At 38.6% G+C, this 15,992-nt stretch overlaps 3 protein-coding genes across 6 annotated transcripts; 1 reads left to right on the top strand and 2 right to left on the bottom strand.

The window, feature by feature from the left end:
• Positions 1-292: 292 nt before the first annotated feature.
• On the bottom strand, positions 293-7,113 carry LOC132168715 (uncharacterized). 3 transcript variants are annotated; one of them, XM_059579740.1, is made up of 11 exons: positions 6,656-7,113; positions 5,230-6,296; positions 5,070-5,159; positions 4,533-4,991; positions 3,986-4,103; positions 3,705-3,866; positions 3,322-3,578; positions 3,114-3,204; positions 2,967-3,019; positions 2,799-2,883; positions 293-2,711 (listed from the first exon to the last, which is right to left on the bottom strand). In XM_059579740.1, the coding sequence occupies exons 1-10, from the start codon at positions 6,888-6,890 to the stop codon at positions 2,815-2,817; spliced, it is 2,601 nt and encodes an 866-aa protein (XP_059435723.1). In that variant the 5' UTR covers positions 6,891-7,113; the 3' UTR covers positions 293-2,711; positions 2,799-2,814. The 3 variants fall into 3 exon arrangements, with proteins under 3 accessions (XP_059435723.1, XP_059435724.1, XP_059435725.1); XM_059579741.1 differs by having other exon boundaries at positions 3,989-4,103; XM_059579742.1 differs by having other exon boundaries at positions 5,230-6,293.
• A 1,667-nt stretch (positions 7,114-8,780) lies between these two features.
• On the top strand, positions 8,781-12,774 carry LOC132171145 (uncharacterized). Of its 2 annotated transcripts, none has more exons than XM_059582386.1 (7): positions 8,781-8,952; positions 9,065-9,145; positions 9,322-9,406; positions 10,739-10,827; positions 11,401-11,512; positions 11,779-12,170; positions 12,483-12,774. In XM_059582386.1, the coding sequence occupies exons 1-6, from the start codon at positions 8,917-8,919 to the stop codon at positions 12,009-12,011; spliced, it is 636 nt and encodes a 211-aa protein (XP_059438369.1). In that variant the 5' UTR covers positions 8,781-8,916; the 3' UTR covers positions 12,012-12,170; positions 12,483-12,774. The 2 variants fall into 2 exon arrangements, with proteins under 2 accessions (XP_059438369.1, XP_059438368.1); XM_059582385.1 differs by having other exon boundaries at positions 9,062-9,145.
• Positions 12,637-14,398, bottom strand: LOC132171144 (GDP-mannose 4,6 dehydratase 1). The gene has a single exon (XM_059582384.1). It carries the CDS (start codon positions 13,955-13,957, stop codon positions 12,851-12,853), a length of 1,107 nt encoding a protein of 368 aa, XP_059438367.1. The 5' UTR covers positions 13,958-14,398; the 3' UTR covers positions 12,637-12,850.
• Between the last annotated feature and the right edge of the window lie 1,594 nt (positions 14,399-15,992).

The raw sequence follows: 15,992 nt of genomic DNA, 5'->3' as shown, positions 1-15,992 counted from the left end.
TATTAAGTAGAGACCTGTGTGTCTTGTGGCTCAAATGAGCTACTACTACATGCAAAGTAAAAATTCGATGCTTAGGACATAAAAAATACCGTGTAACTATGTAAGTTCTATGGTAAAAATTAGAAAGCCAAGCAATAAAACAAAGATAAAATGAGAACCATACCCAACTCTAGTCCAAGGTTGAAATGATTGATCATAGCGCAGCTGTAATGCAAATTAAATTTTTTGTATGACTAAATCGAATTCTAAACCAATGAAATTCTTCATATTAAATCTTTTTAAAAAAAAAAAAAAAACCAACTTAGCAGTAATACATTATGCTAGTTCAACTTTCATGTTTTTACATCCCACTGAATCACTGATCCAGCTCACCAATGCCCGGTAAAATTCAGAGCTGCTAGGTCACCCAAAATATTTTCTTTTTCAAGACAAAATGAAGAAATAATAAGAAAACACTACAAGCAGGAACCATAATGACCTTGAAACTTCGCATCAATCAGAAAAGGTATAACCTAGGCTGGAGGACTTGACTTGAATAAGAGACTTTGTAGACAACAAACCATATGTTTGCAAGATGTCATAAATGCACCAGTCTAAATACCTGGAATATGTAGCCACTCTTAATTCTACAGTGTCAGGCAAGGAGGTACCACCATTCTTGCTCAACTGTGGACCCTTTGCTGTCAAGCATCTACTTAAACAACATAATAATTATGAAAAAGACTAACTTTAAGAAGTTACAAATGCATGTTTTAAAATCCTTTAATAGAGCTTATGTAACAAGATTTCAAATGGAATATACCAATATTCAGAGAAAAAAAAAACAATAAAAGTAAATGATATCTCAACCTTTTTCATTCTATCAATGCTAAATTCTCCATGATTCAGCTTTTCCCTCACAACAATAGTTTGATCAAGTATTTGGGACTGGTAAGCAGACAAGATGAGGGAAAAAAGTTGGGGAAATAATTCTTTCTAGATAGTGGAAGCATCAATATATGGAGATACAAAAAGATCATAATTTATCAATCACTATGTGTAATATTATATATATCGGTTAAGTCCACCAAAAGTGAAGAGCTAAAAATACTTGGTCGTTTGTCAGATGGTGGATATTCATTGTGACATTGACATAAAATATTTTTATATTAATCCACCGAAAGCAAAATATTCAAATATTTTGAAACAACCATGCCAAAATAACCCTAATCACACTCACCTCAGTCTACCTCAGTCTACTACCATGATATGGTCGTAACATCCAATGTATCAATTTCCAACAGACCCTAAGATTATAACCTAAAAAGGATGAAACAGCCATAATGTCCGGCGTCTCTGTTTCCATTAGTAAGCAACCCTAAGACCACTAACAACATTCAATACAATCATAACCTCTAAAACTACAAACACTAGCTATTATACCTTAGAAAAAATCTGACTATCCAAACCATTTAGCTCACTACTGCTGATTCAGTCGCGAACCAAAAGAGCGCATTCAAGATCCTGTCCTCAATTCATGAAGGAACAGAGAAATTGCACATCACCACCAGAAATGTTAACACTCTAGAAAAGCAATTCAACCATCTTAAGTTCAAGTAGCATGTCTTTTCATATCAAACTTCAATTTGGCAATGGAAACCGATATTGTTTCTACATTATTACTTGCCAGTATCATGGTAGAAATCAAAATTGGGATGCAATTGAACCTTAACAACCATCACCTGGAAACACAGATTTGTCTCACCCAAAAAACAAAATGGACTACAAGTCTTAAGCACACCAAACGATGCCAGTTAGTAGAAATACCATAGAGCTCTCCCGTGGAAAACATGTGATAATGAACTTGATCAAGTACTATATGTCACAGATCTATCACTCAACCACTTGTGGTACCCATGGAGGCATCAAAACAAAATGGGTTTGATCTTGATTCCATAAAGGGGAAACACCAGCTTTTCAGATTAAATGCATAATGTTTAATATATACTTTCAGCAGAAAAAAATCATGGACAAATTGCCCCCCGCCCCCTTTCTCTCCTTTACCTCAAATCAACAATAAATAAGAACAAAATCCTGCCCAATCCATAAATACCTCCAACAATATTGCAAGTTCCAGAATTTTATCAAAATTATATAACTCTCTGTCATGCATGCAAGTTTTGAAACCTTTTATCTCTCCGGAAAAACACTCAAGGTATTCTCCAAAAAGCCCCCATCCTCATTTAAAAATTTTAATCTTGGCACCTCCACCAAAAGAAAAGGTAAAACCTCAATCTGAAACTCTTGACTTCAAGTAAGTTTCCCAAAGCATCAAGATTGTATCATCAACAAAGCAATCAAACTTTTGCACTTTAACACAACAGCCCATATCAGAAATCCTCAAGATTTTGATACCTAAGGCTAAAGGGGCAGGTCCATCCATTCTCCACCAGAAGAAAATACATCACTTCTTAGTCAAGGTCCTTGGGACACATCCTAAACTATAAGCATCAAAACCCCAGATATTCTACCAAAAACTTCATAGAGAGGAAACAAAAGAGTAAGAGAGGTGAAGAACTAGAGGAAAGTAGTACGAAGACACGCAGGGAATATATAATGCTACTTCAACTTTTCTGATGCAATCAGGAGCACGATTAAACAGCATCATTCTCTTTCTAGCAGCAAGTCACTTGTTCATCATTATGAAGTGTATCCCGCATTTCCAAGCCCACCTAAAACAATTATGAACCTCTGAAACATTAATAGAAGAGAATTCACAATAATGGACTACAATTTGGAAATTGAAAGTACTGTATTACCACTGATTCCTAGAATCTAATAGTAATAGCCACTGCCATATGGGCGGTCACTCCCATAGAAAGATGAATATGGACCTCCACCATACTGCAACAGGAAATTGACAATAAAATATTATTGAAATGTCAATGTAACAAGTGAAATTAAATAAGCTGATAGGGATTTCTCACATCAGGGCCATAATAATCATGGGGGTAGGTACTGCTGCCAGCTCCATAAGCATCTGGAACATAAAGCCAGTTAAATGATCCATCTGATGTAAAGAACATGTCAAGATAAAGAAAAGAAAAATTCAATACCGAACATAAAAATCATACCACGATAGCTGTTTGCACGAAAAGCAGATGTATCAGCGTAATCCAAACGCGGGCGAAACCTATTAGGCTCCATGTAATCAGGATCAGGGTCCTAAAACCCAGAAGCATTACGTCAACAAGTAAAGATACTATAGAAGTCAGTAAAGATTATGAAAAAACACAATTTAAATTAAAATAAATGAAGCCAAAAAGAAAAAGAAAAACACACCGTCATATAAAACGGGCGTTTCATCCCATGTGCATCGTCGTCATAAAAAAAAGGCTCATCAAAGTGCCTTCCAATGAAAGGTCTGTCAAAGTGTCTCTCCGGAGAATATGGTTGCCTCCTAGAAGGAAAATGCATCCCACTGCCTCTATAAGGGGCACCATGCCAGGGTCGATCAAGATTAGGTCTTGAAGGGGCAGTGACCGCACGTCCCACACCAGATGCATAATTACCACCTCTATATGAATCCCTTCTTCCCCCTGCTTTTGAAGAAGAAGAATTTATTATAAACTAACAGAACAGCTATTTATAAGATGTCAATTTTTTTGTTGGTGGGAGAGAGAGAATGCTTGTCTAAAAACAAGACAGTGAGCTCAACAAATAACCTCGTCCAGTAAATTGCCTCCCATGAAACTCATTATATGGATTATCATATTTATTTGGAAAACCCATTCTACTAGTTTGACCACGTCCACCTTGATAGAAACCCCTATTCCGTTGGAAATTTGCACGGTGAAAGGGCTGTCCTCCCCGCCCAAACCCCCTTCCTGTAGGCAACAGGAAGTTGAATGAAAACAAAAATTAAAGCAAAAAAACAAAAAAGCTTTACATACAGTTATACAAAGATCAAATTCTCACAAATAAATGAATAAAAAAACAAACAAACCACCAAAATTTGACGTTGCTCCACCATTGCCATGGCCAATTCGAAATCCACCACACATTCCACCCTTCACAGCCTGTGTTTTGGGCAAAGGATTTGAAAGCCTTGCTTTCACTTTCATCTAGCAGTTCATATGACAACAGTGTAATGCACTTAATTAATAATACAACAAGAGTTTAAAGATAAATTATGTCAAATATTACTATTCTCATGCACCTGCATATACACAGTCGTGTATACCTGACTGGTAAAAGCTAAATATATATATACATATATTTGTGTGTGTGTGGGAGGGGGGTGAACGTATACATCTACGTATTTATGTATGTTCTGTATGAATGTATAGATCAATTCATTTTAAGGACATTACAACACCCACCCACCACCCTCTTTTTCGGTGGTCTGTTTTAAAACCATGCAATCAACCATTATATCGTTCCAATGTGCCCGTCCCTTATCAATCTCTGATGTATCATGTTTTCTTTTTAAGGTGCACACATAATTGAGAGAAAAAATAAACAAGAAAATAAATACTTCAAATAAGAAATACCTTCCCATCACCCAGTTGTGAATTGTTTATACCAGCAATACTAGCAACAGCAGCTTCATGGGTAGAGAAATCAACAAATCCAAAATCCTTTCTCTTGGCTGTTGACATATTCCGGGCCAGGACAATTCGTGCAATCTCCCCATAACCTTTAAGCTGCTCTCTAACATGGTCTTCATCCCAGTGAGGCGGAAGCCCATCAAGAAAGATTGACTTCACTTGGGCCATGACTGCTGGGTCAGGCTCACGTAAAGGTTCAGCAAAAGCTACTTTGGCAGTTCTCTCAGGGTGGCCAAAAACAACATCAGGCTTTTGAAGCCTCTTGTAAGCAAGCATGGCCTCCGCATGGCAAGAGAACTCAAGGAATGCAAAACCCCGGCTCAACCCCTCATGCTGAACATCTGGAACAAGAGTGATGTTTTCAACACCTTCCACATCGTATTCTTTCAACTTCTGTTTGATCTGTCATTGAATTTAGTATCAAGAATCAGTACAGAAGCTAAGAAATAAATATTTAAATAGCAATTCTTTGATACCTACAGCTTCCTTAGTCCATGTATTGCAGATATTACCCAGAAACAACGAGTCATTGTCCTCACTGGGTGCAGTTCCGCACCGCTTTCCATGAATCTGTAGACAATAAGGAATTAGAATGAAAAGTGTAAATGTGCAAAACAAAATGTATTGAATAGTTACATACAACAGGGTTCTTCATTTCTGACAAAGCCCGCTGTGCATGCTCCTTATTAGCGAACTTCACAAATGCATACCCCTTATTCTTATTAGTAGATGGATCCCTATGCAACCTAACTTCAACTACCTCTCCAATCCTCTCAAAGACCTTTCTCACATCTTCCTCCTCTGCATCCCGATCCAACCCACCGACAAATATCTCATGCTCTTTTTTAATCTTACGCTCCTTAGCAACAGCTGTTAATTCCCTGCATTCTTCTTCCAATCCCTCATTATATTCAGCAGGCTCCTCTGGATCATACTCAGCAGGCTCCTCCGGATCATCCTCAACAAGCTCGTCTTCCCCATGTTCACCAAGGTCCACTCTATCGCCGTAATCTTCAATTCCCTCATCACTCCCATACTCCTTCACAAATTGAGCATCTTCTTCACGGAAGTCCTCTATGACATTTTCTCCCATGTTAACAGGATCAACATTGGGTTCCTCGTTATTTCCAACACCTCTTGTATCCTCCTCTTTTTCCTCGATAACTTCCTCTCCGTCCTTTGCACCATCAGTTTCCTCATCCTCAGCTGATTTTGCAACCTCTTCAACAACAGGCTCTTCTCGCCTTACAGAATCTCCAACATTTGCAATAGCAGCTATTTGTACTTCCATTGCACTTTCTTCCTTCTTTGCAGATACACTAATATTTTCAGCAACTGGTTCTTCCACTTCCACAGAACTTTCAACAACAGTTTCCTCCACTTCCATAACAGTTCCTTCCTTCCTCGCAGAATCACCAGTGTTTTCAACAACAGGCTCCCCCACTTCTGTCACGGTCTCTTCATTCTTCCCAGATTCTCCAACATTTTCAACAGTGGCTTCCTCTAGATCCTCCTTCTCCCGAGATTCTTCAACTTTTGCCTTCACTGATTCCCCAGATTTGGGTGTCTGCGTTGTAACACCTTTTGCCGAAGTGGGCGTCTTAGCTCTCCCAGACATCCTCTTCACCACCTTTTTTGTCACCTTAACGACTTTTGTGCCTGGAGTCACCTGAGCACCATCACCTGATGCTTTGGGCTCCTCTGCTACTAGTTCAAAACAACGTAAGCTAAGTATGCAGCCCATAAATTACATATTACGATTTCAGTAGTAACATAAGAACGCCAATAAATACATACACGCACAATTAAACCTAATTGGACTATTCGATTAAGCTGATTTCTGTTAGTGAAATCAACAACCACTATAACACTAACGAATTACACTATATTTGTTTCATTCCACGGGGATCCTACCAGGGTGCCTTCTACTTCTAATAGGCCATGAACTAGATAAGAATCATTCTCAACGAGTCCACAAGAAGTGGAATCCAAACAGGACTTTCACCGAGAAACTAAAACCAGTACTCAAACAAACAATTAATCAATTAACAGAGTTTGATCATTACCTGATGACTGTTGGGGTTTCGAATCGGAACCCGTGCTCGGTGGGGTTGCGGTCTCGTTCTTCCTCACCGGCTTCGCTTTGGTGGCGGGGGGGCGCTTCGCCTCGGCGGATTTTGGAGTATCCAAACCCGCGCCCGAATCGGGAGGATTCGGAGGCGTTTTGGTCGCCGATTTCCTTGGTGGCGGCGTTTTCTTCGCAGTCGCCGGTTTAGGAGTATCCGAATTACGAGTTCTCATGCTGGTACACGGCAATCGGAAAGTGAAATTGCTCTCGGATTGAAGCTTGAAACCCTTAAATAATTAAATTTAATGGACAGGGTTTTGATGGAGAAGAGCTTGGTATATAGATAGTTGAAATGCGAGAAGATTGGAACTTCGGATGGGTAGTGTTGACGATTGCGTTGGAATCACCGGGTCCTCGAGGTTTAGCGGACATGGGCCTGTGGCTATTTTTGGGACACGACGGCCTGCATTATTAGATTTCATTTTCACCACTATTATCCTAACCAATATTAGGGATAAAAAAGGCTGACCGGCTAACCATCAATAGATAATCAAAATATGGATCTTTCGTTGGGAATTCTCTAAGTGCACTAACCATCAATAGATAATCACTTTTAAATACGGTTAGCAAAAATTGCTAACTGCCTAAGTAGTTATGGTTTTATGTTTTTTTCAAAACCGCTAACTGCCTCTCTCTCTCTCTCTCTCTCTCTCTATATATATATATATATATATATATATATGAAACATGTTGTTTTTAAACATCACCTAGGCACCACATTTTCACTCATACTAAGCACTGTAATTTGGTACAAGAGCATATACTCTTTATAAATTGACGTGGTAGTTATAAAAATTTATCAGTCAGCATTTTAACAGTTAATATTTTTCCGTTAAAAAAAATAAAATTATTTTTTTATTTTTTTTAACGAGTTACATATTTATTGATATAATAATCAAATTGGGCGAAATGCTTGATACAATGTTAAAGATATAATTTGAAAATAACAACCCAAACATTATCTATGACGCACACAATAGCTTATCAGGCTATTATAAGGTAATATCTATGAAATATCATCGTCCCAATCAGTTTTAAATTTACAAAAAATTTCGACAAATCATATCTCTATCCACTTCTATGTCATTTATTTCTTGGCTTTTTCATTTCCGTTACTAGTGTTTTATTAAATGCAATTTCCTTCGCTGCTTATAACATGATGACAATTGTTCTTTAGGCTTTATAATTCCTCCGTTATCGGTCTATGGTTTGCTTCAAGAAAAAAGAAGTGCTTCTATGTCGTTTATTTCTTGGCTTTTTCATTTCCGCTACTAGTGTTTTATCAAACACAATTTCCTTCGCTGCTTATAACATGATGACAATTGTTTTTTATGCTTTATAATTCCTCCGATATCGGTCTATGGTTTGCTTCCAGAAAAAAGAAGTATAAGAAAACAAATGACCGACCGAAAATCAAATCCATTATTCTTAAGGATTAATGAAAACAAAACTTAACTAAAAGTATATTTAGAGAGAAGACATTATTATTTAAAAACAACGAAAATACAATAACAACAAAAACCCAACACAACCTCACACGTTTCATACGCCACCCTCGGCTAGCTATTCATTGCTAGAAAGTACCCCGATGACCATTGACACATGCGCTCCAGTCGATCTACGGTGGATACGAAAAAAGGGAGGAGAATGAAAAAAGAAGCAGGTAGGAGAGAGTTGTAATTCTCTTTCCCCCCACTCTATGTATTTCCTTAATGTAGTTATTATTGTCACATTTTAGAAAAATTATAATAAAATTGATAGTATTTTTAGCATGGAAAATGATTGTTTTCTTATTGTATTTTTTTTAAAAAAATTTTATATTTTTTAAATTATCATTGAGTTTGTGAGCTTATTCTCTTTTGGTCGGTAAGCAGAACCATTTCATATCACTTAAAATAGTTATATTTCCTATTTTAGCTATTAATTTTTTAAAGAAAACCATTGATTCGAAAGAAAGTTTTTTTTTTTTTTCTCATTATGCTTATTGTAATAGCGGGTCAAGTCGAGACGTTGTACCCGAAACCCATCCGGAACCAATTATATTTTTTATACCGTACTTAAGTTAGCAAAAAATCGCTTGCAGAGTCCGTTCTTCACCTTCCATCCGAAGAAGGCGATGATCGGACGCAGCTACACGACACAATAACATCTCTTGAGCGACGCGTTTCGATCGCAACCTGAAAGCACCACCTGGCAGCCATGGGTGCCTCAGACTCCACACTCTCAAGCTCACAGGTAGCTCTTCAACCACACCTAAATTTCCAAGATTACCTCCACTAAATGCATGCTGTTTAAATTCATCGCTAATTTGTTACATTAACGTCTTGTTTCACTGCACGCGAAGAAGCTGGCCGACGAAATCTCCACCGTATCCGAACAATCAGAGATCGCAGATCCCATCTTAGAGACGCTCAAATCCCTCAAAGTAGTATGTCTTCGAATGCATATTTTCAAATTTGTGTTTTGTTAATAGGGTTTTGGTATTTATTAATTAAGTATTTTAATGAACAAGGAAAGTGCTACCTTAGGACGTTGTGACAAATGATTCGAATTTGGACTCTGAAATTTTTTTGTTTCTAAGTTATTTTGGCTTATAATTTGTAGACAGCACCAATACTGACGGCACCACCGGCGGAGAGTAGCTTGACTGACATATTGGTGAGGAAACCTTCGTCTTCTTCGGTTCCAGGTGTGCTTCTTTAAGAGGATATATTGCTCAAATTCTACTATTTGCTGATTTGTAATTACTGTCTGTAACTCTTGCTTGTTTTTAGAGCCACATGTTAATGGCATAACTAGACAAGGAAGTTGGTTCTGCGAGGAAAAACCAGGTTGTAGTCCTTACAAACAAAAACCCAGGAATCTAAATTTCAAAATAACTTCAAATTAGAGCTTTATTGTTTTAGGCAGATTCTAATTCTTACTGAAGCAACTGATATCAGAGGCCCCCAAGTTGTGGTAATATCATATAGGGTTACTGTCTAGCACATATATGGTCTCACTGAAACCTGTTAATGGTGCATTGGATGGGTGGCTAAATGATAGGAAATCATGATGGTTAATTTTAAGTTTTCCTCTTTTTATTTTTTTTAACCAATTTTTCAGTTTTCACTTTAGGAGCTCCTCTGCCTTGTTCTCATATTCTATTTTGATTGGGAACAAGAAAAGTTGTTCTTATTAGAACTTTAGTGTTCCTGTATCTAAATTGAGTATCAATTTTATAGACTCATAACCTGTTGCTGGTACTGAATAGATGCAGAAATGATAATGGTTTCTTGTTTCTAACACCAATGTATTAGAGGACTAATGATTCTTTTTACAAGGATGGGGCCTGAATTCAGGTCACGCATGGAAAAAGCTTTATTCTAGAAGTCCAGCTGAAGCTGGCAGCTCATTAGTAAAAGGAGGGGATAATGGAGGATCAAGACAAGGATATTTCTGACTTTGAATTTCTTGCAAATTGTCTGTGTGATAAGCTTGGCAGAAGTGCTTTCAATCACCATCTCCATAAAGGCAGCCCCTTCCCTCCCTCATTTCTTCCCTTATTTTTCATTGTGAAGATGAGAATTTCTGGAATAAAAACCTCCTTGACAATATTGTCCCCACTACATGCCCCTCTCACCCCCTCCCCAACCCACCCAGTTGCACATCTGCCCAATGTGGATGTTCTTATCCATCTTAAGTTCTTAACCATCATGTGTAAGGGTTTTCGTCATTTATGTCTGAATTGTTCACTTATTATGGGTCACAAACATTAACAAAGAGCCACGATGTCACATCTTGCTAGAATACATTTATGATTTAAATGCAAAACATTGAAGAAACTTAATCATTGTTGTCGTTTATCTCTATCCCATGCACCAACTGACCACAAAATGTTTAAGCATCCTGGTTCCATGAATGACTTTTGGGGTATTTATTTCCTCTTAGTTAAATTGTTGCAATGCTATTTATAACTTTTTAAGCTGGAAACAGTTCAGTTGTGAAGCTAATTCATTATTCTTTTCTATGTTTGAAATAGCTACCGTAGATCCGAAGGTGCTGCTGGAGCTCTTCTCTATGTACCGTGATTGGCAGGATGCAAAGGCTCAAATGATTAGCAAAAAACAGGTTTGACTTAGAAATTTTTTGAGTTCACTAGCAGTTTAACTAACGAGAAGATGACTTCAGCACTGCGCAAGGCATGTGATAGATTAGATCTGCAATGGATCCTTAAGATCCTAAATCGGACGTGCCACGTGGATCTGCAATTGGATTAAAATTCAAGTTTGTTTCTGATACTATGATGATGGGATTCAGATCTGCTTCAGAAACAAATAATTTTGATCTAATCTAAGATCCTTGTAAAAACTCGGATTCTGGCATGTTCACAATTAAATTCAATTTTATTCCAAGATTTGCTGATTTTGAACTTCTTTAACATGTAGCTTGGTCATCAATTATGGAGGTGAAAAAGTAAAAATGGTCAGTCAACCATCGTAACATGGTTCAGATCCACTGGCTGGATCAAAACTACTTTTAGACTCTCACGGAAAAAGCTTTTGTGCCAGTATTCAGTCTTGTTAAGTACTGGCATCACATTAGGGAAATTAACCCGTTTCCTGTTCTTATTGCTTTATGAAAACTATGATTTTTTTTTTTGTTGGTCCTACATTCAGCTTAATTTGGGAATAATTGTTGCAGGAAGAGATAGAAAACAAGATAGAAGTTGCAGATGCTTTGGCAGTTAAACTTCTACAACGTTTTAATTATTCAGTGTCGGCAATGAAGTCAACTTCACAACATTTATCAGGAGGTAATTGATTAGTCAAAATCTCACTTTGTGAATAGTTCAGTTGCTCACAACAAACAAATGCATTGTGGAATCAATTGATGGAGGGGGAATCTGATGGACCCAGTGAATGGCGAATCTCAGTTCCATCTTGCATGGGGTCCATTGTTTTACATCTTAGGAATTAGGAAGGAAGGACAGATTAACCGGGACTACTGCTTTGCACATGCTTCTGCTCTCTAATTATTATGGAGATCTATTGACTTTTTGCCTTGGGAAAATGCATGCAGTTCATGCATTGCAGGTGGAGATTGGGGAGCTTAAAGGAAGGTTAACGGAGGTTATTAGTAACTGTGATGCATTGTGCAAGAGAATTGCTTCTGAGGGGCCAGAATCTCTTCGGTCATCCATCAAGCCATTTGCAATTGCCACTGCCGACTCAGAAATCAGCCCTGGTTCTTCTTCTTTGCCAAAAGATCTGACCAAAACTCTGCCATCGACGGAAGCCAAGTTGGACTCATAGATACTTTTGTTCCCGTGTATAGTCAAAAGATTTTCATTGATTGAGATTGAAGTAAATCCTTAGTGGCTAACCAGAACAGCTTTATCATACATGTCTGACTGATATTTGGACGACTCTTGTAAAAATCTCAATGAAGCATTCATCATATGAGACAAAAAGGTTATTGACTCTCGTCACTCTCAGGCATTTACAGTTTTTTTTTTTTTTTAGTCAAAGCGGGAGAAGGGGGAAAAGGGGCATTTACGGTTTATTCACTCTTAAAAAAAGATAAAAATGAAAAACTAAAGGACAGTGAAGGCAACGGGAAGCCCCACCCAGATTCATTGCACTTCGCTTTCTTTGGGCACAATGACAGGTTCGCTCTGTTGATACAAGGCCAAAGCTTTGTGAAAACTGAATTTGCTGAATGAATATTTCTTTTCAGACGCATCATGTGACTTATTTAATTTTGCTTTTTTGAATTTATTGCAGAGAGATATGATGAACATTGAACAACTTCCATTTCTCTCAAATCGATATGATCATATCCGGGATACCCAAAAGAGCCTCACTGTTCAAAACTGCCAAGATCTCAAGCTTCCCCCATACGAATATGATTCGATAAACCCAAGAAGAAGAAGAAGAATACCAGAGGAACAAGTATGGATTTTGATAGAATCAAATCAATGGGTGCTTACAGAAAATCAAACAATGCATAACTTAACAAATTAATAATAGCTTAAAACACCATAACCACATAAATTACGGAATCAAATACTATTGAGCTCTTTGAAAAAAGCACATTATAACCCAAAAGCCCAGTAGATTGAGATCTGAACCAAAAAATGATAGCCCCATGATTAGGGCTGTTGCTGGGCATCCATGTACCCTGCATCCACGAGCACCTTCTCCCTCTTGGCCAACTCAACGTCCTCGTCCACCATCATCTTCACCAACTGCTCGAACCCCACCTTGGGCTTCCAACCAAGCACCTTCTTGGCCTTGCCGGCGTCCCCTTTCAGATTGTCAACCTCGGCGGGTCTGAAGTAGCGCTTGTCTATCACCACGTGGTCCCTCCAGCTAAGCCCCACATACCCGAACGCCACCTCCAGGAACTCCTCCACCGTGTGCGAATCCTCCGTGGCCACCACGTAGTCGTCCGGCGCGTCCTGCTGCAGCATCATCCACATCGCCTCCACGTAGTCCCCAGCGAAACCCCAGTCCCTCGAGGCCTGCAAATTCCCCAGGAAGAGCTTGCTCTGAAGCCCGATCTTGATCCGACCTACGGCCCGCGTGATCTTCCGGGTCACAAAATTCTCGCCCCGCCTGGGCGACTCGTGGTTGAATAGTATCCCATTGCACGCGTACAGCCCGTAGGCCTCGCGGTAGTTCACGGTGTACCAATGAGCCGCGCACTTGGAGGCGGCGTAAGGGGACCGGGGATGGAACGGCGTCGTTTCCGACTGGGGAGGCGGCGTCGACCCGAACATCTCAGACGACCCGGCCTGGTAGTACTTGATGTGGGTCCGATCAGTGGCGGCGATATGCGACCGGACGGCCTCGAGGAGGCGGAGGGCCCCAGTCGCCACAACGTCGGCCGTGTAGTCGGGGATCTCGAAGGAGACAGCCACGTGGGACTGGGCGGCGAGGTTGTAGACCTCGTCGGGGCGGATCGTGTCGAGCCATCGGCGGAGCGAGGACGCGTCGGTGAGGTCAGCGTAGTGGAGCTTCATGCGGGCCTTATGCGCGTTGTGTGGGTCGATGTAGATGTGGTTGATGCGCTGGGTGTTGAAGTTGGAGGACCGCCGGATCAGCCCGTGCACCTCGTACCCCTTGTCCAGCAAAAACTCCGTCAGGTACGAACCGTCCTGCCCGGTAATCCCAGTAATCAGTGCTACTTTGCGCTGTAGAACGGCTTCGCCGTTGGTTGTGGATCCGGATCTGGGATTGTCGGTCTCGGATGCCATTATTGTTTGATCTTGTCTGGTCTGAGGAAAATGAGAGATGGGAGTGATGTGAATCGAAGGTGGTGGTGGTGGTGGCGTTGGAGGATTTAACGGTGCTTTAAACAATGGTACGCGCTTTTGAAGTTAGTCGAGTGAGGCCAATGGTGGGCTGCCACCTCACTGGGGTCAACCTGAGGGGAGGGAGAACTGGACGTGGTTAATGTGTTCTATTATTGACTTTTTTAGCCTTGGGGCGTCGGTGCGGTGAATGGTGATTGGTTACTGCCCGCGGGAGGGGTTTTCTTGCGTGCTAATTAACATTGGGCCAAGTTTTAAGCCCAAATTTGTATCCCTTTGAACACCAAAACTGGACATTTATCCGAGCTCTATCCAGAATGTGCTCCACTATCCTTTGGATGTATGTATATCATACACACTCTCGCTCATATATTTTTAAGTGCATATTTTCACATTATTGTTAAAATCACTACTAGGGATGGATCACTATTGGAGGCTTTAATAATGATTTTTGCTCTCACGTAAGGAATGAGAGTGGGAGTATGTATAACATTTCTTTATTTAGAAGGAGTAATGTTACATACTATACTCTTAAGTCATCTCATTATATTGGGTTGATGTGACGGTACTCACTAATTCTTGAATGTTTTTTTTTTCTTCTTTTTTTAACAATGACTTATCTAAGGGCTTATGGACATTATCACATCAACCTAGTATGACAGCCTAGGGGTGTAGTATCTAGCATTACTCATGCTAAAAACTATATTTTTACCCCACAATTTTTTCACAATGTTGCTGTAACGGTTTGTCACTTCAACATTATGAAATAATTGTAAAATAAAAATGTACTTTCTAATATTACTAAATGCATAATTTTAATGCAATGACTCTTTTTGAGGCATATATATATAACTTGAGGTACTCATCTTTAATTGATACATAAAAATATACAAGTTGTCATTGTATCTTCTAATGCGTAATGGCATTCATTGTTGTAAATTTGTTGGGGGCACCAAATGTATTGAAGACACTGGTTGGGCTTCAATAGCTCTTTTAAGACAATTCTAGTTAGAACACGCATTCTTTTTATTTTGTTATGGTACACATATTTCAATCTCAACAAACTTTCTTAGAGCTACTTATCTTTGATTGACGATTGATGGTTGTGTTCACATAATAAGCATAGATGTTGTGGACAATTCAAAATCAATTGAGCTAAAAAACACATCTATCCTAGCTCTATATAGAATGTGGTCCAATGTCATTTGGGTGTATGTGTGTTTATTCAAAATTTGAATTCCATGACTCTTTTGGGGCATCTCTTATGTAACTTTAATCTTTAATTATTTATTTTGATGGTTGTGTTCATGTAATGACATCATTGTTGTAAATTTTTTTGGGAACTACATGTGTTGAAGGACACTTATTGGACCTCAATAGCTCGCTTGAGAAGGTTCGGGTTGGATTCAAATATAATTGAAATTAGATCCATTAAAATTATAACACATTAGAAAATGTTTTATAAGTTGATTCATTGGAAAAGTATGCCGGTTATCACTTCACTTCTAGGCATTCATCGTGGGCATGCAAAAGTATGCCGGTTATCACTTCACAATGCACACAAAATGTAATTTCTCCAAGAAATTTATAATTTTTATTATTATTTAAAAATCAATTGGTTGAAACTATTTTGATGTAAAGTATTTATAGTTAAAAAATATTTTAAAAAATTGCTGATTTTATTATTTGACTGATGTCTTATAAACTCCATAAAGAAACCAACCATTGTATTGTCTACGCATTAGCCTAAAAGCAACTGTTGGCTAAATGATTCTCCAATATTATGTAAAAAGACTAACAGAGGATAGTAATACGTAATAATTTAAATTATTTTTGGTACGTTGAATGTACTTACATTATAACTGAATTTCTTAAAATACCTTTATAATACAATTATACTTTATTTTTCTTTATCTTCTTAACATAAAAATTATGTTATAACTATTTTTTAAAACATAGTCATCAACAATATAATACA

This window comes from Corylus avellana, chromosome ca2, assembly GCF_901000735.1.
Source record: "Corylus avellana chromosome ca2, CavTom2PMs-1.0".
Taxonomy (NCBI): Eukaryota; Viridiplantae; Streptophyta; class Magnoliopsida; order Fagales; family Betulaceae; genus Corylus; species Corylus avellana.
Note: the sequence above shows the minus strand (reverse complement) of the source record. Positions and strands in the feature narration are given on the sequence as shown.